At 35.7% G+C, this 27,399-nt stretch overlaps 2 protein-coding genes and 3 long non-coding RNA genes across 5 annotated transcripts; 1 reads left to right on the forward strand and 4 right to left on the reverse strand.

Moving 5' to 3' along the window:
* LOC309491618 (uncharacterized protein) lies at nucleotides 1–27,399 on the reverse strand. The gene is made up of 3 exons (XM_082190682.1): nucleotides 26,559–27,399; nucleotides 247–570; nucleotides 1–120 (listed from the first exon to the last, which is right to left on the reverse strand). The coding sequence occupies exons 1-3, from the start codon at nucleotides 26,953–26,955 to the stop codon at nucleotides 53–55; spliced, it is 789 nt and encodes a 262-aa protein (XP_082046808.1). The 5' UTR covers nucleotides 26,956–27,399; the 3' UTR covers nucleotides 1–52.
* On the forward strand, nucleotides 2,732–10,802 carry LOC309491617 (uncharacterized protein). Its single transcript, XM_082190681.1, has 4 exons — nucleotides 2,732–2,996; nucleotides 4,315–4,380; nucleotides 4,669–5,013; nucleotides 10,217–10,802. Exons 1-4 carry the CDS (start codon nucleotides 2,939–2,941, stop codon nucleotides 10,549–10,551), a joined length of 804 nt encoding a protein of 267 aa, XP_082046807.1. The 5' UTR covers nucleotides 2,732–2,938; the 3' UTR covers nucleotides 10,552–10,802.
* Nucleotides 7,840–9,245, reverse strand: LOC309491622. Its single transcript, XR_014203215.1, has 3 exons — nucleotides 8,680–9,245; nucleotides 8,079–8,489; nucleotides 7,840–7,885 (listed from the first exon to the last, which is right to left on the reverse strand). It is a non-coding gene; the product is annotated as an uncharacterized lncRNA (long non-coding RNA).
* LOC309491624 lies at nucleotides 15,577–21,169 on the reverse strand. Its single transcript, XR_014203217.1, has 3 exons — nucleotides 21,034–21,169; nucleotides 20,492–20,830; nucleotides 15,577–15,729 (listed from the first exon to the last, which is right to left on the reverse strand). It is a non-coding gene; the product is annotated as an uncharacterized lncRNA (long non-coding RNA).
* Nucleotides 22,551–25,337, reverse strand: LOC309491620. Its single transcript, XR_014203213.1, has 3 exons — nucleotides 25,255–25,337; nucleotides 25,103–25,128; nucleotides 22,551–24,792 (listed from the first exon to the last, which is right to left on the reverse strand). It is a non-coding gene; the product is annotated as an uncharacterized lncRNA (long non-coding RNA).

A 27,399-nucleotide genomic window follows, 5' to 3' on the forward strand; every position in this document is an offset into this window, starting at 1 on the left:
CTGTAATAATATTTCACAATATTATTATTATTATTTTGTATTTGTTTTTTAATCAAATAAATGCAGCTTTGTTGAGCGGAAGAGACTCCAACCCAAAACTTTTCTCTGGTGGTGTAGATGCTGTGTTTAAAATAAATATAGGAAAAGAAAAATAGAAAACACTCCTGAGTGTCACGGCAAAAGTATTAAACACATTAATGATGTGATTGAAATGGACAAGACTTGCTTTTAAACATGAAGACTCACCAGTAACAGAAACACTGAAGATCTTTACACTGATGCTGCTGCTGATGATCTGTAGTGTATATTCTCCAGAGTGTGTGTTTCTGATGTTCATGATGGTCAGAGATCCAGTCTGATTATCCAGCTTCAGTCCGTCTCTGAATCTCTCAGTATCTTCATCACACTGAACATCTGTACAGATATACTGATCTCCAATGATTAGAGCGATATGAATGCCATTATAATACCATCTAATTATGTCTTGTTGGTTTGTTTGAACACCAGTGTTTAGAGTGACTGGATCTCCCTCCTTCACTGACACTGACACTTTATCAACACCAGACACTCCTGGAGAAGAAACAATTAACATTAGCCAAACAAATGCATAATAGTGCTTTGAAAATGTTTTTCTACATATCATAAAGATTGTGAGTAATGTCTGGATTTATAATTTAACACAGAAGAACATCATTGATTGACACTTTCACTCATCAGACAAAAATACACGAGTCTCATGGAGGATCTTGAACAACTTATGTTCAACTTATGTTCTCTTACAACACATGAATATTATGAGTATTACCCATAATAATATGTTAGAAAATTGCTTTTTCCCCAAAACATTAAGGTACAATGGAACATTTATCATTTTAATCTTTATCATTTTTACTGTTTCAATCTTACACTTGTGACTTAAATCAAATTACATGTTTTATTTTACACATTTATTCATCCAAAGCTACTTACACTACATTCAATGCACATTTGATCAGTTTATGCACAGGTATCAACATTTACTCACAGTATGAAGCCATGTTACTTTTAGAGGTTTTATCCATGTTATATACCATTTAAATATACCATTTTTTCAATATGTTGTTCATGTTGTGAACAGTGGCGGATTTAGCAAATTGGGGGCCCAAGGCGAAGGTATGTATGGGCCCCCCATCCGATCTTTAAAGGTGCAATGTGTCATATTTCTGAGGATCTATTGACATAAATGCAATATATAACTATGTTTTCAGTGCATAAAAACCTTACTTAATGAACCGTTATGTTCTTATTACCTTAGAATGAGTCATTTATATCTAGGCCTACATAACCGCGGGAACCCCCTTCTATGAAGATCGACATATTGTGACGTCTAAAAATCACACACTGCACCTGAATGGCAGGTAAAGGTTGGAGAGGAGAAATAAAGCTTCCCCTTTAAACCTTGCATACACTTATTCTTATTCACACCTAAACAGAAACGTCACAATGTTTACATGGTACAATTTCTGGTAAGCTCTGTTTTTATTTTATTTTTGCTTGACAAATTTCGATTCAATTCTTGTGATTTGATTCAATGCTGGCTCATTTAGATACATATTAGGTACACAAGATAGACGTTAATTTTTCTCAAGAAAAAAAAACTATGAACATAATGCGTTTTAGTAAACAATATACTAAATAAGTAATATAGTAGGCTACACATATTTAGCTAAATACTCTTTATATCTTATTTTTCTAGTCAACTAACATGCTATAGCCTATATTATGGTAATTAAATGGCTTTCCTGAGGTAACGTTATGTGACGATTGTTCTCCAGCTGTTTTACCTCTTTCCACGGTTGAAAAACACTGATTGGTCGATATTATGAATAAGGAATATACTACATTTTGGTAAGTTATTACCGAAGATGATCAGTTCACGTGCCTCTAGGGATCGGTCACGTCACATTACAAGCTCCAAAGGGTATTTATTGTTTGAATTTCGTAATAGAATTGACAGAAACCGAGAGCTGAGATTTTTCATATCATAAGTAATTTAAACTGCTCTGTTTTGCTTCACGATTTTTCTGTGCGTTGGACGTTTGTTGTTCCTAGGCTAAAAAAGTTTGTCATCGTTAGCAGCTTTCCTAAATACTTACAGTATCTGAGTCTTTTTTTTCTTTTATTTGAGACTCTTGGGTAACTTCGAAACTTTTCATTTTCACGTTTAGACTCATCTTGCTCTGTTTGTGTAGTTCCTGTATCGTTAGCGTTGTTGTCATTGTCAGCGGGCATCACAAAACAAGTTTGTTACCTTATTCGGCAATTTGTCCTCCTTTTTTCAGCACCGCTTGGGTAGCTTCGCTTCATTTTTACTCTACTACTCCTTACACTCTGTCAATCACTTCTTTTTCTCTGTCAGTTTTTTGTCGCAATACAGGCTTGTCACTTTCGCAGATGCGTAAGATAATGGAATAGTCCAATGTAGTGAGGTGGGGGGCCCCCTCCTTTCTGCGACTAATGATTTGATGCCATTTTTGCAAATGGAGTTTTAGAAATATATAATTTGCGAAAAGTAAAAAAAAAAAAAACTTAAGCATAAGTTAATGGGGCATTTTGGGGGCCCCTAGGTAGCTCGGGGCCCAAGGCAATTGCCGACCTTTGCCTAATGGTAAAGTCCGCCCCTGAGTCAGAGTTGCGTTAATATACTTTTTTGTTTAAAAAAAGAAAAAAAATACGTAATTATGAGAAGTGCCCTTTATTTCACTTGAGCCCCTGCCCCTCAAAATGTCTGTGCACGTCCCTGCTGCAACCTCTTTCTCATACTTTTAATCTGCCGGAGTTTGGCATCTCAAATGATCACGTGGTCTCTGAAAACGACACACCAGAGACATAAATACCGCTGTATTTAAGCAGTGCTGTTCCATTCATTCAAAGTACCAAAGCACGATTGAGAGGAAACATGGAGACAAAGAAGTTTTTCGTTTATTTGTTCATAGTTTCTGCATTCCTCTTGCACGGTAAGACATTTATTTATTTATTTCTCTTTAGGTCAACGATAAAAAAAAAAAAAAATAAAAAAAAAATAAAAGAGTTTATAGAGTTCCCTGCTCAAACCAGAGATTTATTCAAGACCCAGATCCAGACAAAGACCTGTCAGTCCAAGATAGTAGGCTAGACTAAATATTAACGAAATATTAACTTCTCATTTATTTTTCTTTACTGAACAAAGATCAACAAGACAGTTAACAAACATTTTATTAGTTTCAGGTAAAAAATAAAATAATAATAACTAAAAAAGTGTAAAAAGTGCCTAGACTTTATTAATTAACATTTTTTTTGTAGTAAATTTGTCAAGTTGTTATGTCAGTGCGAATCAAATTAACCAAACTTTGAGTGTTTTTTTTTCTTAACACTGGTAGGCAGGATAAACACTGTAAAATGTTTTGTTTTTTTATTAGATTTTTGTTTGTATTTCACTGTATTCCTTTCTTTATCCCCCTTTATCATTTTAAACAACTCTAATCTGTTATAACCAGCTTCATTTGAGCCATCAAGACATCTAGGATTAACAAACATCTAAATAAATTTAAGGATTAGGAGGATTTGGGCTTCCCGACTTTAAATATTATTATTTAATATTATAATATTATTATAGCTCATTTAAATACTTCAGCATGCTGGAGAAAGTTGGGTTCGGTGGAGGTAGGTGACAAGCCAGAATGATTAGCAATTGAAAAGGCTTCTTGTAATAAGACTTCTTTTTAAAGTATCAACGGGAAACAGTTATTTATTTCTAACTTAACTGAAGTGTGGAAACAAATTAAGGTATGGCTTATATGAAAATTCCTTATATATATGTGGATACTCCAATTTGTAGTAATCATGCTTTTCCTCCAGGGTTACATAAGCTTTTTTTTTTTTTTTTTTTTTTAATGGAAACACATGGAAACAGTTCCGGATATTTATACATTTAGCTCTTTTGAACAGCTAAAACAAAACTATGCTCTTGTTTCTCCACATTTTTTCCCGTTTTGAATTTGAATCCCACCTCAAAGAGAATTGTAAATGTACATCCCATGAGTGGTAGTGTGTAAAAAATGTACACATTACTGCTAGAAAAGGTTGACAAAAACACAGAGAAAATAAAACATGACTGAGAAGAGGAAATTGGTTTTAGGATTCATGAAAACATGTGGGATGAGTGCTTGAGAAATGTATACATGTTTTGTGAAGGCTAGACACAATTCAGTTCAGGTCAAAATCTTATTAAATTTAACCCACGATTTATCCACTCTGTAATAATTTTTTTATGTATATTTCAATTTCTTTCTGAAGCGCATTCTATTGATCTGGAGCCTCAGCCTTGCATTGGACTTTTAGGAGGAGAGAATGCTTCTTGTAGTAAGTATCAGACAAAGGCCATTTCACTGTGTGTGATGCTTGCAAAGATATTTAAAAGCTGTAAGTATCTATCTAAAAGTAGCATGTGCAATGGTCCCGCTTACGTTTGATGACTTATTTATCCTGTATACTATAGTTACTGTTTTGGTGGCATTGTGTGTGTGTGTTATTTGTGTTTTTACGCTGCTTGTTTGATCTGAAGAGAAACATTTTTATAGCACTTCCTCTTTTATTATTTTGGATGTCTGTCATAGACATTACATCATTTTCTGTTGATTTCTTCTTCAGGTGTGTCTGGTGTTGATACAGACAGAGTGTCAGTGATGGAGGAAGATTCAGTCACTATATGCACTGGTGTTAAAACAAACCAACTAGAGAAGATTAAATGGTATTTTAATAACACTAACATCGCTGTAATCACTGGAAATCTCAGTGTTGTCTGTACAGATGTTCAGTGTAATGAAGGTAATAAAGTTAATAAAACAACTGAGAGATTCAGAGGCAGACTGAAGCTGGATCATCAGACTGGATCTCTGACCATCATGAACATCAGAACCAGACACTCTGGAAATTATACACTAATGATCATCAACGGCAGCGACAGTGAAAAGATCTTCAAAGTTTATGTTACTGGTGAGTCATAATGTTTAAATCATTTCATCGTGTTTATTATATCAGTGACATTCAGAGCTTTTTCTCTTGATCTGCATCATTGAACTGAATCACTTTCAACTGTTTAGTTTTTCCACTGACGATCCATTAGTTTTTAACAGTTAGTTTTGTTCTGTTCATTCCAGTTCTTTCCATCTGATTACATGCATTTATTATTTCATACTCGTTTTCATACTTGTTTTTAGTTCACAATAAAGTGCAAAGAAATAGTAAATGTGTAAAAAATCTTGTAGTTTGTCAGTTTATCTCATATAATGATCAGAAGTGTTTGCAAATCATTATAAATATTTTAGATGTATAATGTGCTTATTTTGGAATATTATAATATAGAAATGTATATTTCAATGTAGTAATGCATTAATTGTATAAACATGTACGTGTCACGAGATGCACACAAAAAAAGGTAAGATCCATGTGCAGTTTAATGGGGTAATCCATAATCATAAACCAGCCAGGCAAAGGGTCAAAATCCATACAGTCCAAAAACAGGAATGGAACTCAGAAGTGCAATCTGACATCAAACAAGGACTCCATGACAAAAACTGAAACAGACAGGGTATAAACAGACACAAACAATGTGAGTGGGAACAGTGATGAGTTCAGACAAAGCACTGTTAGACTTTTCAAGGTTTTTTTACAGTAACTTACTGGCAACACTGTTGCCAGTAAGTTACTGTAATTAAGAGTTACAGTACCAAACCGTATTTCAGTTTTGTGTAATACAGTGCATTACTGTAAAAACGAAGCTAATCAGTACACTACTGTAATTATTTTTATTTGTACTAAATATAAATTAGATTTGATAATTTTGATATATGATTAATTTTATTTTTATCCTACATAAGTACTACTTTCATACAAACCAATTAGACAAAGTTATCACAAAATACCATTTTTTTATTTAAAACATTTCATATATATCACAAAATAAACATGCCAATGCTGGAAATGATGTGTGAAATTTTTACACATTAATGGGTAAGTTTAGAGACAACATTTTTTGTGTTAATTTTAACTCATTCATTGTGTTAATGATTTTAACAAAGTAAATATGTCAGAGAGGTTAGCACAAAGATGTGTAAACGTGTTAAATTAACACATTATGTGCTGTCCTTCACTGCAAACATTTTTGAAAACATACATAAAATCATAAACAAAACATTAGCATTTGACTAAATGAATGTAGAGTCATTGGTTGTTTAGCTTATACAAGTATTATAATGAAATATCAACCATTACATTCATAAAACTGCAGAATATAAATACATTAAGCATTCAAAAAGGAAATGTCCAAAACAGGACAAAACACAGTTCTTTTCACAATACAAGACACATAACCCCACCTTAAAAATAATTTCACTTATTTCCAAAAATTTGTTGGATTCATGTACACTGGTGGCCAAAAGAAGTATTTAAGTGGCGTAATGTTTTTGAAAGAAGTCTCTTTGATGCTCAAGAAACATTTATTATTATTATCAATGTCTGACTGTCTACTCCATCTTTTCTACAGCATAGGAGTAAAAGTCATCATCAAAATAATCTTTAAAAAGCCAACACAATGTTTTTGTCCACCTTTGTGAATAAATGAACTTCTCCAAAGATTGGTTCCTGTTCAGAACTTGATTGACAACATCAGAGTGTTCCCTGGTCTGCATGCGTGCCCACTAGGGGTTGAACGACTTCAGATTTTTTGAAGTCGACTGTTATGACATCAAAGTCGAGTCGACGTTGACTAGTCACTCACGTCATTCATAAAAACACAAGAGATGGAACTGCTTTGCAACATGCCCCAATTTGCAATTTATTTGCAGAAAATGATACAGATGCTGACAGACAGTTCATAATATGTTGCAACTTAACGGTAACAATGCAACAATAACTCCCGTTTTAGTGCAAACATTTTTTAGTGATGCATTATGTTGGCATAACAATGCCATTTATGCAAGATGGGCTGTAAGCCTACTCACTGTCACAGTCCTGCTCATTCACAGTTTTTACTTTTCGATCATGGTTTGCATGTTTAGTGAAGTTTCTAATTGACCGTTCGCAAAGACCCTCCCCCTTTAGTTACTGTTGCTATGTCCGACACAGTGAAATATACATCGCGGAGCAGAGAGGACACTGACAACGTGCTGACAGACAGGACAGAGCAGGTTACTTTTAATATGTAAACAAAGTCTCAACTTTCATATTTGGTCATTTTATAAAGAAATTGAAACAATAAATACCGTTTTGTGGCTCTTTAATGTGGCGTGACAGATCGCTGTAGAGCCTCTTAAAGCTGCTCGTGAACCGATCATCTCTTCCTTCTAGTTAATTTATAGCATCAAATAAACATGAATATACATAAGAAGGAATGTTGTTTTAACTGCAGAAAGACGTCAGTACACGCCGTTATTCAAGTTCAAATCCTCCAACGTTAATCTATTAACTCTCCTGACTTGCGTATTATGATTGGTCAGATCGCCTGTCAATCAAACTCCCTGCGAAGGGTAAATTTACTGCTGTCGAGAATGATTTGCATTCCTCACTTAACATTAGCGGATGCCTTTTCAGATGAGTGTGCATTGCACTTGTACTTTTGTTGTACTTCAGGACAGACTTACTTTCCAAGTCACATTTTTACAAGCTTCATCTTTAGTGAAGTATTTCCACAGACTTGATGGTGACAATCATAGTGTCACATGATCAACGCGACTAGTCGACGTCAAGCTTAAAGCGTCACGGCATTGCATTAAGGTCGACTAGTCGACTAATCGACTAGTCGGTTCAACCCCTAGTGCCCACAAACACAAATGTACTCAGTCCTTCAGAGGAGATCCCGGTTCCAAAACTATATGAGAGAGAGAGAGAGAGAGAGAGAGAGAGAGAGAATATTAGTGTCACATTATTTTTAACCTCCTTTTTTGTTAATTTTTATTATTATTTTCACAAAAACTTAATATATATTTGTAAACAGCTTTTGTCAATAAATAGCATACAAAAGAACTAAATTAAATTATGCCAGATTAAATTTTAATACTTACAAATCCTAAATTCTGTCCAAAAATGCTGAGATGCATAGAAAGAAGTTGAACGACTGAAATAGATGATTTTAGCCCATTTCAGCTTGTCTGCAGTGAAGGAGTACCTGTTTGAGACAAATACACAGTAAGATACATGCAAGAAATCACTGTGTGATGATCGTTCTCCTTCCTACAGTAGTTAACCCACCTGTGCGCTGATATTAGGACCTTCCTAGTCAGGTGGAACTGCAATGGTAGAGTCGCTGGCTAATAAAATATAAAAATAATGCAAAAATATAAACTTAAGTTGTTTAGAATGCTAGATTTGGTCTGAATGAATTAGTGAGAGTTTTACTGCAGTGCTTACCTGGATACATTTAATCTGGTGAGACTGAACAAAGACAATGGTCCATCTTCTGATTGGTTCATTTGCTGTGTAATAAAGTTAGACATAATGCAAAGGTCACTTATTTGATATGAAGTTAGCCAATTTTATAGAGATTTTATAAGATATTGTTAGCTACCTAGTCTGCACCAGTGGCTCAAAAGCAATTTTCACATAGTGTATGCTAATCATTTCAGCAAACTTATCTCAAAATATATCACAAATGGGCTGGCCTACCTCTGGAATCTTGCTAAGTCACTGGCGCGAATTGGCGCTTTGTTGCAGTTGCCTTTAAACACAAAAATGGAAGTAAATATTAAATTCCATTAAAAAAAAACAACTATAATATGGTATAGTTTGCAAACTAATGCTAAAACTATAAAGGTTCTCATCAGTAGGCCAACATTAGGATATAAACAGAATTTCACATTAGTTTATTCACATTTATTGTTAATGTAAACGCGTTGCTCGTTGGCATATTTTAACTCGACAATTCAATAATCTAACAAAGTGTGTAAAATGAAACGTTAGCTCAGTTTACCATGGTAAAGTTCGTTACCGCCATGTTGACGACGAGTAACGTTAGGCTAACGTTAACGTTATAACATACGTTAAACTGGGCACAATCCTGTCAACATACACAGAATGTTTTTTTTTGTTTTTTTTTTTTTACCTTGCTTGCTGATCTCTCTCTCGGTGAAGTGAATTCCGTCTCTTCCCCGGGCCAGACACGAACGTCGCGATCCAACAAAAGACAGACCCCATTACCTACACTGGATGTCTGTCTGACGCGACACGACAAATCCCAGACAGTGTGATGCGCCGCGGCCGTTATATTTCAGACGTAGTCCGATACGAGTCCAAGCGCTCGCACTAGTTCTTACAAGGGATAAACAGGTTTGCATTTAAAGGTCCGGTCGCTTCAATGTGTCCAATATAGACAGCCTCTGGCTATTATAGCGTTGTAGACACGTGGTGTAAGGCAAAAATTAGGAAATAAAAAGCACGGTGGAATGGTGCCAGCCAGAGAGGCAGTTACGTCAAATACAGTAGTATACAGCAAATTTAAAAAATACAGTAAGTCTCTGTATGTGGTGTTAGACGTCACAGAAAATTCCCATGATGCAATTGGAATCACAGTTATTTACTGTAAAGAGAAATAGCAGTATAATACTGGGGGATTTAAAGTAAATAACTGTAGAAATTACAGAAAAGTCTAACAGTGAGGATTATGGGAAATGCATTACATTTACATTTACGCATTTGGCAGACGCTTTTATCCAAAGCGACTTACATTCCATTCAAGGTACACATTTTACATTTTGTCAGTTCTTGCTTTCCCTGGGAATCGAACCCATGACCTTGGCATTGCTAGCACCAACACTCTACTGTTTGAGCTACAGGAAAGCCCATCTTGAGGAAAGCCCATCACTTCATGAAATGAAGTGGTGGTGTGACGTGGCGGTATGGGAAAGATCTCTAGTGGACACCCAGGGTACACCAACCAGACACTGTGACAGTACTTGTGTAATATATGTGTGGGTTTGTAAAAAATAAATAAATAAATAAATAAATTCCCTCCAGCACAGTTGACATATAAACAGTAAATCTATACGAATAAAAACACGATTACCTTGATATTTAGCAATTTTGCAGTTAATTTTGTTTCTACTGAATTTGTCAAGATCCAGGAATTGAATACGCACAACTATTTTCACACTTGTGGAGTTTTTTCCTCAAAAGATCCTCCAGCATCTGTTGGTTTGTGTTTCAGGTGTTCCTGCTGCTGAACGAGATCAAATGAGGAGAAAGTCAGTGAAAGAGGGACAATCTGTCACTTTAGATCCTGGTGTAAGAAACCCAGATGATTTGATGAAATGGTATTTTAAAGACATTCCCATCACTGAAATCACTGAAGATCAGAGTCAGATCTATACAGATGATCAGTGTGAAGAGAGATTCATAGACAGACTGAAGCTGGATCATCAGACTGGATCTCTGAACATCACAAACACCAGAAACACAGACTCTGGACTCTATAAACTACAGATCAGCAGCTGCAGATTCAGCATCATTAGGAGCTTCTGTGTTTGTGTCACTGCATGGTGAGTCTCATTTGCTCTTTAGAATTATAACAACTTTGTGCCGGCCCAGATCTGGCACATGTGGAAAGCAGATCTGAGTCACATGCGGTGTGGAATGATGGCACTTGGGTGGACCGCTCCTGTTTGCCAGATCTGGGCCACAAGTAGGCCATAGCAATGCCACATGTCAGCCAAGAGCAAAGACATAAAACTACTGGACCTTCTCTGAGCCACAACATCTTTCTATATTATTAGTCTCAGCATTAACAAGCCTGTTAACATCACAGAAGAGAAGAAATGTGTGTGTGTGTGTGTGTGTGTGTGTGTGTGTGTGTGTGTGTGTGTGTGTGTGTGTGTGTGTGTGTGTGTGTGTGTGTGTGTGTGTGAGAGAGAGAGAGAGGGAGAGAGGGAGGGAGAGAGAGAGAGAGAGAGAGAGAGAGAGAGAGAGAGATTATTTCATTATTTCACAGGAGACCAGGTGAAAAACACAGATGAGGTAAAACACTTCACTAGTATTATCTTTGTAGAAATCTTATGAGATTCTCAGGAGAGTGCAACAAAACTCCATTCATTTTATCTGTTGTGAAATAACTTATTAAAACTTTAAAATACAGCCCTACTGTGAGCTACGAGGTTATTAATCGATAATATTTGCTTTTGTTGAAGCCGTCATTCTGCATTATTTCAACTTATTTTCACAATAATCATGTTTAACAGCGGAATTTATGTAAAAACTACATTACCCATGATGCTCTACTGAACATTCCACCAATTAGGGAGTCAAAACAAGCCAAAGTGCCAAAAAAGATCTTTACCCACTTTCATGAAGCAATTGCCGTAACGCTCTCAAAATACTTCAATATTTGAATATACTGTATAAAAGCATTTCTGCTCTTCTGCTGTAAACTTTCCCCTGAATGAATCACGTTTCCATCAAAATGATCCCGAAATAAACATTCCAGACTGAATATTATTCACTGATTGATGGAAGATTTGCTGATTTCATGAGTTTCTGTGACAGTTACTGCTGTTCATTTCTCTCTCTTTAACATCCTGCAATTTATTGTTTCCAGACGGAGAAAGATCACGTGATCCGAGAGAATCCCAACAGGATGATTGTGAATTTGCAACATTATTCCCATTGAGGAGAATCAGCAAATACACACTTCAGCTGTTCAGCTTTAACCTGAAATACATATTCATCATAAAACACTATTTACATGTTATGGAAATATTACCCTACTGGAAGCACATATAATTTAGGACATTTAGATGAACGTTACTTACATTATCTGACAGTTTCAGCTTATAAACCTGGAATAGATTAACATTTATCATGCTTATTATAATAAGTCTCTTGTTTCAGACGATGGATTAGGTGTTTGTTGAAGGTTGAGAAGGAGTTCAGTGTTTCTGAAGTGAAGATTCTGATAGAGACTCATTATAATGGAAACACTAGGCGGCGCTTATTCACTCTAGTTACTTCATTATTATTCAATTCAACAATAACCTACTTATTATCTTGATACATCCATAGAACAAATGCTTTGTGATATTTAGGAAGATGGAAACACTCAAATCAACATTTAACACTCAATGACAACTTAAACCTTTAAGACAAACCGACATGAGCTCTCGGCGCAGTCAACATCATTATTTCATTTACAAATGTATTAAATGCACAAATATGAAGAAGATTTGCACTACACATCTTGTACTGTCAGTTTTTACTTGACTTGTTATCAATGTACTATATTTGCATAATACAATGTGCCAAGTGTATAAAAACGTATATACACATTATTTTGCTACAAAATAACGTTTGTGTTGTGATTCAGGCAGAGCTGGTTTATTTAGTTCATTAGAACTCAGAATCTGAAATGTCACTTTTGCTCTTTATGTTTGTATTTTAAGTGTATCTTTTTACTGTTGCTTTTAATAACAGAATGTGAATAAATGCAACATTTTAAATAAACTATTTCATTGTTATAAATGATCATTATTTAAGCAATTTATATGTTCAGTGAAAAGATTGTGCTAGTCTTGTCTTACATCATTAAAATACTCTTACAGTTGTTTCTCATTTTTTTAATTATACTTATTTTTTCTGTTTTAATTTTAAAGGGCACCTATTATGACTCTTTTCGCAAGATGTAAAATAAGTCTCTGATGTCCCCAGAGTGTGTATGTGAAGTTTTAGCTCAAAATACCCAACAGATAATTTTTTACAGCATGTTTAAATTGTCATTTTTTGGGGGCTCAGAAAAAAGCGCTGTTTTAGTGTGTATCCCTTTAAATGCAAATGAGCTGCTGCTGCCGGCACAGGGGGCGGAGCCTCACGAGCTCGCGCTCAGAGCCAGGACAATCTCATCTGATAATATCAAAACTGAAACTCTCAGTTGCATGTTCATTTCGACTCGGAGTCGGACAATAATGCCCACAGAGCCAGAGAATATATGCTGTATAGAGATAGAACAGGTATAGTTTAGTTTAATTATGGTTAAAACTTATTTGTCATCTGCTTTTATCCACTATTAATACAAGCCTGCTGTGGCAGACCCCGTCCGAATGATGACCAAAATATACTGACGAGTTCAGTGAAGTTTATTGTACATCACACAAAAGATGAAGCCTTAGTTTTACACCAGAGAATCACTGTAAGAGCTGAATAAAGACAGTATAAGATGTGAGCATTAAAGTCTTATCCATAAACTCTCTCTCTCTCCCTTTCATTATCATCAACATACACTGCGAATTACACAAAACACTCGTTACAACTAACAGTAAACAAATACACACCTTTTCAGTGGGTGCTTAATAAACTGGTAAACCTTATATCCGTAAAATGATTCGATGAGCTGTCATAAAGTGCGCGCTCTCACTTTCATTTCTGCCGTGATCAGTAACGTTAGTCCTGTCGCTCCGGAGACCGTAAGCTGGATCACAAACAATACAGATCCATCCTCGAGTAACAACGAGAGTAAATGAAGACTGCTATGTTCATTCTTACATCCAACAACAAAACACCTGTCGCTTAGGAGACATTCTTGTCTACAGCTGTTCCAGCGTCGAAACAATGGCGGACTCTGTGTCCAGCTCACTCAGGGCGGGTCTATGCTCAAACTGAAGTGTCACTCAACAGTCGTGGGAGGGGCCTGTGCAATTCTACGTCACATTGCACCGAATCTGAGAACAGCTCCTTCTGAGACAGTGCTTATGATTTATTGAGATTGTAAAAAAAACACTGGGTGGATTTTTATCATTCTAGGGTGGTTTTGCTCACACACTGCCAACACACATTTATGTTCAAACACCATGTAAAAGTGAATTTTGCATAATAGGTGCCCTTTAAAGGGGCTGTGTGTAGGTTTTTACTTAAAAAAAATCTTTAAGATAGAGTTTTCATTTGTACATGTATGAGCCAACCACGATGTAATAAAAAGAATGACACCTTGACTGTCCACCACGGTTGCCTCTATCAGCCTGTAGGCTCAATTGTGTGTGGAAGAGTCAGGCCCAAATCGGCGCGAAAATTCACAAAATGTGACGTCATGCGCGTTCTCGTCTACTTGGGCTTACATCCGTACGGCACTGCAGCCATTATTAGTAAGCAGCGGCAATCGGTAGTGTTTTCAAATGGTGTTTTCTTACCTCAAACATAATGCTGGTGAATCTCGATGAGCCGTCAGTGGTTGCTGTGGCAACCCTGCCCTGGTTGATGTGGTCGTGCTCGTACGAGCGTGTGCGCACCGTGAACGAGACTGGCTGCAGTTCCTCTAACGGACACTGGTGTCAGTAACCGTTAGAAATTTCAGAACCTATGCAATGCTCCTTTAATTTAAAGTTTTAGTCATTTTTATTTTGCCATTTTTATATATACTTTTAAATATATGCCTAGTTTTATTCATTTTCATTTATACATTCATACAGTTTTAATACTTCAACATAAACTAAACTAAATGTTGCCTTGGCAACTAACTGATCAAAAATAAGTTTATTAATATTATTATATTTCAGTAAATACCTTCAACACGTCACACTGAACTACACACACACTTAAAGCGTTTGGTAAGTTAATTTTTGAATAATTAAACGACACAATCACATGATTTCTCTGATGTCGGTTGATGGTCACATGACGTGCAAAAAATCTAATATTTATAAATGATTTTTGTATAGAGCTTTATATAGATTTTCTGTGATTATAATGTAAAAAGTTATAAAGGACAATTTTACCATAAAATAAATGATTTGATTATTGTAAGAAGTATTTAATTGTTTCTAATATTTACGTGTTAAATTCTTTGAAACGTTCAGACCCTGAAGCTTTTCTTCACATTATTACTGTTTCATATTTGACACAGTGTGTGATTTAAGACTGTAAATATGAGAGACTTTAACAGTCACTTCTGGAACAATCTAGAAACACACTTTAAAAACATATTCACATTGTGTCAACTTCAACTTTTCTGGATGATCTGAGAACTTGTAAAACTTTTATTGCTGAAATTACCTGCAAGTTTCAGGTATCAGAGTTTTATTTTGTTTTCTGTTTATTTATATTTACAATAATACAATATTATCTGATCATTTTTATTTTTCTGAATACATTTTTAAAATAATTGTACCTCTCTGATCAGCTATTATAAAAAATCTAAATAATGTGTTCATTTTTGATCTGAGATGTTTGACATATATTATTATTTCTCTGTCACTTTAATAGACTCTTTTCGGGTCTATAGATGATGGTCAAACAGCATCAGTGTTTAATGATGAATCTACAGTTCCTCAAACTCACCGCTAGAGGTCATCACACATCACAGATTACACCACAATATTTACTCTGACACTACTCAGATCAGACATCTAAATACAACTTATATAAAATATATAAATCATAAACAAGAGTATATAATGAGAATAATACGATTAAACAAAGTAAAATTTAAAGCATATGATATTTGAATATCATATAAAAAGTACATTGTATATTTGTGCCTCAATATATTTCTTTCATCAAACAGTGATTTATTTTATAAATATATTTTTATAAGATATGTCACAATACTTATGATATATCAGTTTCTTGATCTTCTGGATCTGATGTCATAAAGCAGAACAACGACAGTAGCCACGCCCACCAGAGCAGAGACGACCAATCGGATCACAGCTTCAGTAGGACCGCAGCAATGAACATGGACTTCTGAGAGAGAAAAAGCAATGATAAAATAGGATTGTTGTTTATTAACAAGCTGACTTTGTCCGTAAAACAAAATTGCAATAATACAGATTATGTAAATGTGCCGAAAATGAAATCCATCATGTTGATGGATAAAAATTTAATTAAAACAAGCATGTTACGACCACAAATGGTGGGAAATTAGCGCAGTAAAAGTACAGATACATCACTTAAAATGTACTCAAGTAAAAGTACACAAAATTATTTTATAAAATCTACTTAACTACAATAACTTGAGTATTTGTAATGCATTACTTCACACCCCGGCAAATTATATGCAACAATAATTTATTTAACTGACACTGGTAAGTTTTCCTTGATATGACGTGAAATAGGGGCGCATAACGGGTTATGAGAGACGCAACTTTAGTTTAAAAGAATACAAAGACATTTTTATCCGTCTAGAAAAATAGCGCAGACACTGGGCAAAGATGAAACTTTCTAGAGTGCATGTGTCGAGTCCCTGTGTTTGTACACTATCAAATGGAGATACTACTTTAAAGGCTATGTATAGCCTCAAAGACCATGAAGCAGAATTAGGCCCTGTCCCAAATGGCACCCTAAAGGCCCTTTCACACTGGACGCGATTTTGACGCACGAATAATTCGCGCGATGGTTTTATTTTTCGATCAGCTGTTTGTGTAATGAGTGCTTCCACACCGAACGCGAATGTGCTGCGGCGAAAAAACTGGCTGATGTGAATGGTTTTGACGCGAACTATTCGCTTTTTCGTTTCGCTTTTTCGTTACACGTCCGGTGTGAAAGGGCCTTAAACACTCACAGTCTTCCTCCGATTCCACACTTCATGACGTAACGCCGCTTTGACTGTCGGGTAGAAGTCTGCTGTGGAGCTCACTTCTGTGCGGCTTAACAAACGTGTGCATCGAGGGTGTATATCGGCTCGCGAGCACCCTTCTGAAAACTAAACTGACAAATGGGACACTCCATGGTCTTGTGGACTTAATGGACATGCGCACCAGATGACCATTGTAAGTCCACAAGAACACATGTAGTGTGCTATTTGTGACAGGGCCTTAGAGAGTGTGGATTTAGTGTGTGTTAAGTGTACTGCGCTTTGCTGTACACCCACTGTCAATTGGCCAAGATAGCAAGTGTGTGTATTTGGACAGACCTCAAGCATCAGTTCAGCAACTAGTAAGTCCGACTGTAAACACATCCGTTGGCAGAGGGATGTGTGGAGTATCGTACCAAATGAGTGAACATATAAAACCTTTAGTTTAATGTGAATGTTGGCAGGGTTCTGCTGTGTAGCACGTGCTGTCCTTAAAACACTCTAATTTCTTACGCGTCTAATCCCAAGCCTCTGTTGCTGATTCATAATTCTGAAAAGTCATTTTAGAGCTCGTAGCGGAGGCTTGAGCCAATGAAAGCAGAATAATGCAGTTATTAATGCAGTTATTAGAGAGAGAGAGAGAGAGAGAGAGAGAGAGAGAGAGAGAGAGAGAGAGATTAAACGTGTGTGAATTACCTGAGTCTGTGTGTCTGTCAACAGTGTTCGGCAGCAGCGTCTCTACTGTAAGTTTATCGGCTTCATAGAACAGTGCCGTTATTCCCTCGCTAGTGAGAAATTTCATGTAGGCCTAAGTTGATAAACTATTTTACTGATAAAATCGTCAAAGCAGCGCTGACAACATGTTTCTGTGCGAGTGTGTGTCTGTACTGTATGTATGTGTGCGTTTGAGTGGGAGAAAGAAAGTATGTGCTTTCCGGACATAGTAAAATTATGCGTAACCGTTTTTGTCCTATTGTTTACTATTTGCTTGTTCGGTGTCGCTGTGGGTTTTGGTTCTTTTGTTGTTGTAAGCTGTAAGGACCTTTGAAAGAACTGAAATCATTTGGTGAAGTGATATGGAACTGTAATGCGGTCAAAACCTGCCTGGAACTACTTTAGCAGAGCGTTTTCCTGAAAATAATTGCACACATTAGAACGTTCATCAACCAATCAGATTCAAGCATTCAACGGCCCCGTATAAATCAAGGTAATTTCTGAACATTCTATTCTATGTGTGTATTTAGAGCCTGTCAATCAGCACTAGCGCGCCTCCCTCAGGCTGAATTACGCAAATACACTAGACATCTACCAAAGTGTGTCTGTGTGTCTGTGTGTTCAGCGATTATGTAAAACAAGCGGCCAATCATAAACTAGCGCTACGACACAAAGGGCCCTATCTTGCACCCAGCGCAATTGACTTTTTACACCGACGCATGTATCATTCCTATTTTTCACCCGCGCACAGCAGACTTTTCCCTCCACAGAAGCACGTCGGTTAACTAAGAAATACACTTGCGCTCCTGGGGGCGGTTCAGCGCAAAGAGGAGGCGTGTTCCGGCGCAAACGTTCCCTCATGCTATTTTATAGGTTTAGAAAACAATTCCGCCACTGACCGAAAAAAACTAGTTTAAAGTCAGTGGCGCGTTGCGCATGTTATTCATATGCTATTTTAAGGGTGCATGCTTGGCCATAATCAATGTAGCGTGTGCACAACGCGCATACACTTTGATTCTCTCATCTACACAGAAGCAGCCGTTTTCATTTTTGCAAATCATACATTATTACGATAGATAGATAGATAGATAGATAGATAGATAGATAGATAGATAGATAGATAGATAGATAGATAGATAGATAGATAGATAGATAGATAGATAGATAGATAGTTTATTATAAAAGCATACATCTAGCTTACACATTTACCCAAATTATCACACGCCTGTTTAACCGAAGTTAATTTGGGTGTGTTTCTACACCCCCAACGTCACTCTGTGTTTTACGGCCCTGATGAGAACGTCGGTCTCCTCGGCTGTGAACCGCTGCTGGCGCGCGCCTGGCAAATCCGCCGTTATCATAGGAATCCGCTATAGAACAAGTGCGCCTGCTTCTTAAAGGGAATGTGAGATGTCGCTCTGATTGGTTTATTTCACGTTACGCCCAAACCACACCCAGTGGCGGATTTAGCAAATCGGGGGCCCAAGGCGAAGGTAGGTAGGCTATGGGCCCCTCCCCATCCAATCTTTAAAAGAGAACGAAAAAAATATGTACCGACTGAATGGTGGATAGGCAGGTAAAGCTAATCTACGGGGAAGTAAAGGTTAGAGAGGAGAAAAAAACGTCCCCTTTAACCCTGCATACACTTCTTTACTCCTAAACAGAAACATGTTACAATGTTTACATGGTACAATATCTGGTAAGCTATGTTTTTTTTTTGTTGTTTTTTGCTTGACAAATTTCACCATTTCGAATCAATTCTTGTGATTTGATTCAATATTGACTCATTTGGAAAAATATTAGGTAACGTTTCACAAGATAGGCGTTACTTTTTCTCAAGAAAAAAAAGCCCTATCATCTGGTATAATTTAAGATTAAAATAAGTAATATAGTACACATATTTAGCCAAATACTCTCTATAGCTCTTTTTTTTTCTAGCCAATTAAATGCCTTTCCTGAGGTAAATGTTATGTGACGATTGTTCGCCAGCTGTTTTACCTCTTTCCGCGTTTGAAAAACACTTATTGATCGATAATATGAATGAGGAATATACATTTCGGTAAGTTATTCTGTATCTTTCAACATTGTTAATTCGTGTTTATTTACTATTAGCTAGAGATGATCAGTTCACGTGCCGCTATAGGAATCTGTCACGTCACATTAAAATGGCAAAACGGTATTTTTTGTTTGAATTTCGTAATAGAATTGACAGAATCTGAGAGCTGATATTTTTTTTAAATATCATGATTCATAAGTAAACTGCTCAGTTTTGTATGTCGATCTGCGTGTCCTCTTTGCTTCACGATTTTTCTGTGCGTTGGACGTTGTTGTTCCTGATCTGTAACGTTATCCCCAACAGTAGCCGTAAAAAAGTTTGTCATCTTTGGCAGCGTTCCCAAATACTTATCAGCGTCTTTTCACTTTTTTCTTTTATTTTAGCTGCTTGGGTAACTTCGAAACTTTAAATTTTCGCGTTTAGACTCGTCTTGCTCTGTTTGTGTATTTCCCAGTCCTCCTGTTACTGCGTGTTGTTTAACTTTCGCGCCGCGCACCTTTACATACTTTTTGCTTTCCTCCCGCTTCCTCCTTTTTTCGGCACCGCTTGGGTAGCTAGCTTCGCTTCATTTTTACTCTGTCTACTACTCTGTACACTCTGTCTGTCACTCTGTACACTCTGTCTGTCAATCACTTATTTTTCTCCGTCAGTTTTTTGGCACAGCCTTGTCACTTTCGCAGATGCGCAGTAAGTGAGATAATGGAATAGTCCAATGTAGTGAGGCGGGGGGCCCCCTCCTGTCTGCGACACGACAATAATGATTTTATGCCATTTTTCGCAAACGGAGTTTTAGAAATATATAATAAAAAAAATAATAATTAAGCATAAGTTAATAGGGCATTTTGGGGGCCCCTAGGTAGCTCGGGGCCCAAGGCAATTGCCGACCTTTGCCTAATGGTAAAGTCCGCCCCTGACCACACCTATGAATAATGAAGCTACTTCAGACCAACACATTTTAGATTTGCGTCGGGCGCAAGAGTAATTTATCCCGCCGGTATAATAGCAACAGCGCCCAAGACCTGCCCACAAAGTTACTTGCGTTTCGCGCTTGATACTTGCGTTTCAGATCGTTAAAATAGGGCCCAGAATCTGTCTCACCTTAATTTATGGATAAAACTGCTACTGCCAATAAATGTGAAGAACTTAAAATGATCTCTACTCACCATAGACAGAAACATTGAATGTTTTTGATGTCAGTTCAGATGCGATTATCTTTACTTCATAGAGTCCAGCATGTTCAGTTCTGATGTTTGTGATGGTCAGAGATCCAGTTTGATGATCCAGCTTCAGTCTGTCTCTGAATCTCCCATCAGGAACATCATCATATGTGGAGAAGATTCCAGAATCTCTGTTTATTTTAGCTATCAGAGACTCTTCTGCTCCAAACTTCCACAGTATGTCATCATGTGTGTGTATTTCAGTAACATCAGTGTGTAGAAGCACAGATTCTCCCTCCATCACTGACACTGACTGTGTTTCATTTGTTTCAACAGCAAACACACCTGAAGAACACGAACAAGAACTGATTAAGTCTTCTGTTGGTTTACAAAGCCTAACGTCAGTTTTATAATATTTAATGTGAACTGATACAAAATGTGAAGAAAAATGCAAATTCATTATGAGACAGCAGATCTCTCAATAATAATACTGACTTGATTTACCTGTGAAAAACTGCAAATCATCTTAGCTTGTTCCAGACACTTACCAGTCAGACGCCGCCAACACAAACTGAACAAAACAAGCGTTTGAAACATTTTCTTCAGATGATCTAATAAAATCATCCGCCAAAAACAATCAAGCTGTTCATCTGATGTGTGAATCCTTCCTCGACAGAGTTTGACCCTCCTAGCTTACACACACACACACACACACACACACACACACGCACACACACACACACACACACACACACACACACACACACACACACACACTCTCTCTCTCTCTCTCTCTCTCTCTCTCTCGCTCTCTCTCTCTCTCTCACACACACACACACACACACACACACTCTCTCTCTCTCTCTCTCTCTCTCTCTCTCTCACACACACACACTCTCTCTCTCTCACACACACACACACACAGAAACTTTATAGTTACATTTAAATGTCCTTCTGGCTCTTATTAAGACTTTAAATGTTCTTGTTCATAGAAAAACGTTCTTTATTTTTGTCATCTAATACTGATAATGTTGGATATTGGAATATTGTATACATTTTCTTCATGGTAAAATATAGTGTAATTGTTCCTCTTCTTCTCAGTCAGAATGAAACCGGCTGTGGTTTGATTTCCTTAGAAACGGTTTGATCTCCTTAGAAACGGTTTGATCTGCTGGCTGGACAAAGACAGAGTGATCATTTATGAATATAGTTTGAAGGGATTCTTCCTCTCCTGCTATTTATGAACATCACAGTCTGACTTCAGCTAACAGTGAAATCAACAGTAACACTTTATAAGACTGTTCCGTCATTAATGAATAACTACACAGGAACAAATGAGTAATGCACTATTAACACTTATAACAAATTTACTTATAACGAATTTTACTATTAATAATGAATGAATTAGTGAGTAATATCGCTCAGTTGAATGAGGTAGTTCACTATTATCTAATCAATATATATATTTTTTTTTCATTCCTCCCAAGGAACTACTAAACTACTATATACAGGTTCATAATTAACATGAATAATACATGAAATATAATTTCATGCCAGTCTGGGTGTCAGTGGCAGGGAAAGAGTTAAAGTCCCCCTGTGGTAGAAATCAAGCTTTTAGTGTTGTTTATATGTCTATGTGGTGTTTAATATGCTTTAAGTCAACACCATTCCTGAGTATTTTCTATTTAAAAGAGTCTCAAAAACAGTTTGGAAAATGTATGATGTACTAATCGCTCATTATATACATTTTTATCACAAAAAAGTTACAGACTGCAGCTTTAACCTTGTAAACCATAAGTTGTAAATGTTATTAAATTACCATTAAGGTTAATATTAATAACCATTATTTACCATTTAAGCTAATTCCTCTTTGTCTAGTAAATAGCCTACTGCTACTTTTTAAAAATGTTTATTAAAATGTTATTTTTGATCCACTGCAACATTTTCTGAAGTATACAGCCAAATCATTACTATTTTGACAAATATACTGCCTAAATTTTGCATAATAGCATCATAAAATTAGGTTTTTAAAAATCCAAAAGATTATAATAAAAGACTTCAGCCGTTATAAGTGAATCAGATCTGTTTTAATTGCACTTATCACATAAACATACACATATCTTTCGATTTCTTTTCTATTTTCCATAAAATAATATAGTTTATATGTGTTTTAAAGCACGTTTTCCTTGACGAATGCAAAGTAAAAAAAAGAAATAAAAAAAGAGCATGAGAAAGGTCTATATTCTACTAAGGTTCAGGCTTTTGTGAGGAGTTTGGCATATTATACTTTAGCTATGACACTGAAATGACTTTTCTGAAAACATTTATAACAACAGACACGATGATGAGCACTTCTAAATCCTGCCGGCATAAATACATACATGACACAAATAATTACATATCAACAGTGGACAATCACAGCACAGCAAAACCTTCTTTAAGAATAGAACTAAAAGAGACATGAAATGGAGAAAACATTTATAATGAAGAGATGATGTGAATAATGAATCATTAACATTAACGCCCCAGTAAAAAACTACACTTGGCAGTAAAAAAAAAGAAAAAAGATCAGCATGCCATCTCAAATGCTTCATAAAAGGTTACAATGTTACAAGACATTTGTTAAAACAAAATATAAATAAAAGCAATCAACTTTTGCACATTTAACGAAGACAAAAACGTGCTTTATGATACAAAATGCATATTGTTGTTTTACCAGTACACATATCTGTGAAATATGCTTAATACCAGCAGAAGGCTTATGCAACAGTCAGTAACACATATGGAAGATAATATATAAAAAATACATTACATAAACCCATATTAGGCAATATTTTAGGCATCTTTTCTCATATTTTCTCCAGTGACTTTCAGTGCAGTTTAACAGGTTCAGTTCCTGAGATTCAGAGTTTGATCAAGGACACAATGGTGATATTTCATGGATCAACCCTTGCAGGATTTGAACCTTTTACACATTAACCACAAAGATACGACACCACATTTCTGCTGAAAACACCAGTTTAGAGTAACATTAATGTTAGGAATAACATCATACTGGTGTTTTCATCAGGGATGTTCCTCTGTAGTGTTGTGAAAATGCTAATACTAAAATTGTAAATATAACATTACCAGTATCGGTAGTATTGGCGTGACCTGTGTGTTGTGACAGCTTCTCCGTCAGTATGGAATTACTTGAAGTTGTTCAAAATGTTCATCTTGATGAAGTATTCATGTTCACAACCTGTTATAAATTAATGTAAACATGAGCAGACAAAAAAAAAAAAAAAACCCTGCAGGTCTTGCAGTGTAAATGCTGCTGTTATTAAAGTCCCACTGAAGGGCCGTGGAACGCACAGGGTTGTTTGATGAGTTGACGTAATTTCCACTCAAACAAGAAGCCAAGGCGGGACATATTTAATAATAATATAATAATAATATTTAATAATAATATAAATAAACTCTAGCCATTTCATTCTTAATCAATGTACAGTTGGATAACAGAATAAAACTTGAGCGTTTGAGTAAGTGAACACACATCTCCAACACATATTGCTCCCTGATGTGTCAACGGTCGGTGGCTTTGGCCAGGTTGTGTTTATAGCATAGGGGGCGGAGCTTTAGATTCTAGAGAGCGTTTGATTAGACAGAAGATGTGATGATCCAAAAAAAATCAGTGATCCATTTTAGCGGAAGTGAGAGACTGTAAGTTTTGAAAGCTTTTATCTCCTAAATGCGAATTTTGCCATTCTTCCGGAGCACATTAACTTATTCATAACCTTAAGGCTAACATATTCATACTGAAAGCTAAAAAACTCAATTATGATTTCAGGGGGTCTTTACAGATTACAGAGAAATCACTTCCTGACTGTTTCTGTCAATTTAGCAGCTTTAATAAACATTCAAATACCCTGAAAATCCTCAAGCACTCTTTGTACTATTGGAGGTAATGTTCTCCGTTGTTTCTTACTAATTAACCGTTTGCCTTTTCTGAAGCAATGTTTGCATATTTTAAAATATATTTAGGCTACTTATTTAAATAACTAATAAACAAACTATTTTGAATTAGTTCAAGGTGAAATTTCTCTAGTATTGGTGCCAACTAAAGAAATCTTGGTATCATGACTCTTTCTCTGTGATGTGAGTTTCTTCTCTTCAAGTTCTCTTTTAATGAAAGTATCAAAACAATAGTGTTATGTGGGCGTCTCATTGGCCGCCTCAGCCTCAGTCTGATTAAGGTTCGAGTCTCTGAGATTCTTCATTAGAAAAGTGTCTCTCTGATCAGGGGGCGAGTCTTCAGCTCCACTTTCCTGTTTATATAAAAACACAGATAAACACAAAGAAAAAGAAATAAACCGGACTGATGTTTGAGTTACACAAAGGCTTGGAATCGCAAAAAATAACTAAATATCTTAAAATGTAGGATGTTTCTCTTCACATTTATTAGAATAATTCATGTTTCCTAAACGACCTGCACATTTAAATGCTTGAAATATTATGTAAATAAATTACTCTAAGTATATAATAATATAAAATGTAAATCACACACAAACATTTAATCAGCGCACAGATGTGAATCTGTTTTACAGTCAGACAGATTCAGTTGATGTAGTTTCTCACCTGTTTATCGCTATTCGTCCTGTTCGCTTCTGGAGGAAAAACAACAAACTCAATTAAACACTTTACTTTGGTTAGAGTTAAAAAATATATTTTAAAGATGTTTTTAAATCTCATATTTCAATCTTATTAAATCATTTGTATGTTACACTCACCGTTCCTTCTTGCTCTGCGCTTGTACCAGTAAATCACAGCAAGAATCAGAAGAAGAACAGCAACAGCGACAGCTGCATATATTAGTCGGACCTGGACCTGGATCTGGGAGAGATAAAGACAGACAGTCATTGTTTGTTGTCAAAGTAACTTATAAATCAACTTCAACAGTTTTTTTTTGTCTGATATCTATTGATACATGTTTCTACTCTGGTCATCAGTTGTATGATGTTGATTAAACTGGTAAATGGCTCCATCTTGTGTGTTTTTGAAGAACTAGCAGCTAAAACACTATTTAAAGACTATTTATACATTCATTTTCATCTTAATAACATTAGTTAATAACTTTTTTTTTGCATGTGAAGAATTATTTTGTCAAACAGACCTCAATGAAAACATTTACTGGGTTGATATAAACATTTTTATGAACATATTTTGTGTTAACTTCGAATCCACTGCACTTTGGATTCTTGGTGAACTAAAAAATAAATAGATAATATATTTAAATTGATGATAATAAAAGGTGATAAGAGATGATATTGACCAGAACAAAACAGTTAAACTACCACCAATAGAAAAACTAGTTTATATCATAATGCACTGAATTTGAAGTTAAAGCTATAAATTACAGTTTAAGAGTAAATGTGTTTTTCTACACTACCAGTCGATAGTTTTGGTAAGACTTTTAATATTTTTGAAGTAAGTCTCTTCTGCTCACCATGGCTGCATTCATTTGGTTAAAAAAAATATATTATTGTTGACAATTTAAAATAATGGTTTTCTATTTTAATATTTTATTTTTTTTAGTCCTGTGATCAAAGCTGAATTTTCAGCATCATTACTCCAGTCTTCAGTGTCACATGATCCTTCAGAAATCATTCTAATATGATGATTTGATGCTCAAAAAACATTCATATTATTATCAATGTTGAAAACAGTTATTTACATTTTTATTTCAGGATTCTTTGATGAATAGAAAGTTCAAAAGAACAGCATTTATAAAAAAAAAAAAAAAAAAAAAAAACACAAACAAAAACACAAAGAAAACAGCTGTTTTACACTGTAATAATATTTCACAATATTATTATTATTATTTTGTATTTGTTTTTTAATCAAATAAATGCAGCTTTGTTGAGCGGAAGAGACTCCAACCCAAAACTTTTCTCTGGTGGTGTAGATGCTGTGTTTAAAATAAATATAGGAAAAGAAAAATAGAAAACACTCCTGAGTGTCACGGCAAAAGTATTAAACACATTAATGATGTGATTGAAATGGACAAGACTTGCTTTTAAACATGAAGACTCACCAGTAACAGAAACACTGAAGATCTTTACACTGATGCTGCTGCTGATGATCTGTAGTGTATATTCTCCAGAGTGTGTGTTTCTGATGTTCATGATGGTCAGAGATCCAGTCTGATTATCCAGCTTCAGTCCGTCTCTGAATCTCTCAGTATCTTCATCACACTGAACATCTGTACAGATATACTGATCTCCAATGATTAGAGCGATATGAATGCCATTATAATACCATCTAATTATGTCTTGTTGGTTTGTTTGAACACCAGTGTTTAGAGTGACTGGATCTCCCTCCTTCACTGACACTGACACTTTATCAACACCAGACACTCCTGGAGAAGAAACAATTAACATTAGCCAAACAAATGCATAATAGTGCTTTGAAAATGTTTTTCTACATATCATAAAGATTGTGAGTAATGTCTGGATTTATAATTTAACACAGAAGAACATCATTGATTGACACTTTCACTCATCAGACAAAAATACACGAGTCTCATGGAGGATCTTGAACAACTTATGTTCAACTTATGTTCTCTTACAACACATGAATATTATGAGTATTACCCATAATAATATGTTAGAAAATTGCTTTTTCCCCAAAACATTAAGGTACAATGGAACATTTATCATTTTAATCTTTATCATTTTTACTGTTTCAATCTTACACTTGTGACTTAAATCAAATTACATGTTTTATTTTACACATTTATTCATCCAAAGCTACTTACACTACATTCAATGCACATTTGATCAGTTTATGCACAGGTATCAACATTTACTCACAGTATGAAGCCATGTTACTTTTAGAGGTTTTATCCATGTTATATACCATTTAAATATACCATT

Source organism: Leuciscus leuciscus (genome assembly GCF_965113295.1).
Source record: "Leuciscus leuciscus genome assembly, contig: HAP1_SCAFFOLD_387, whole genome shotgun sequence".
NCBI lineage: Eukaryota > Metazoa > Chordata > Actinopteri > Cypriniformes > Leuciscidae > Leuciscus > Leuciscus leuciscus.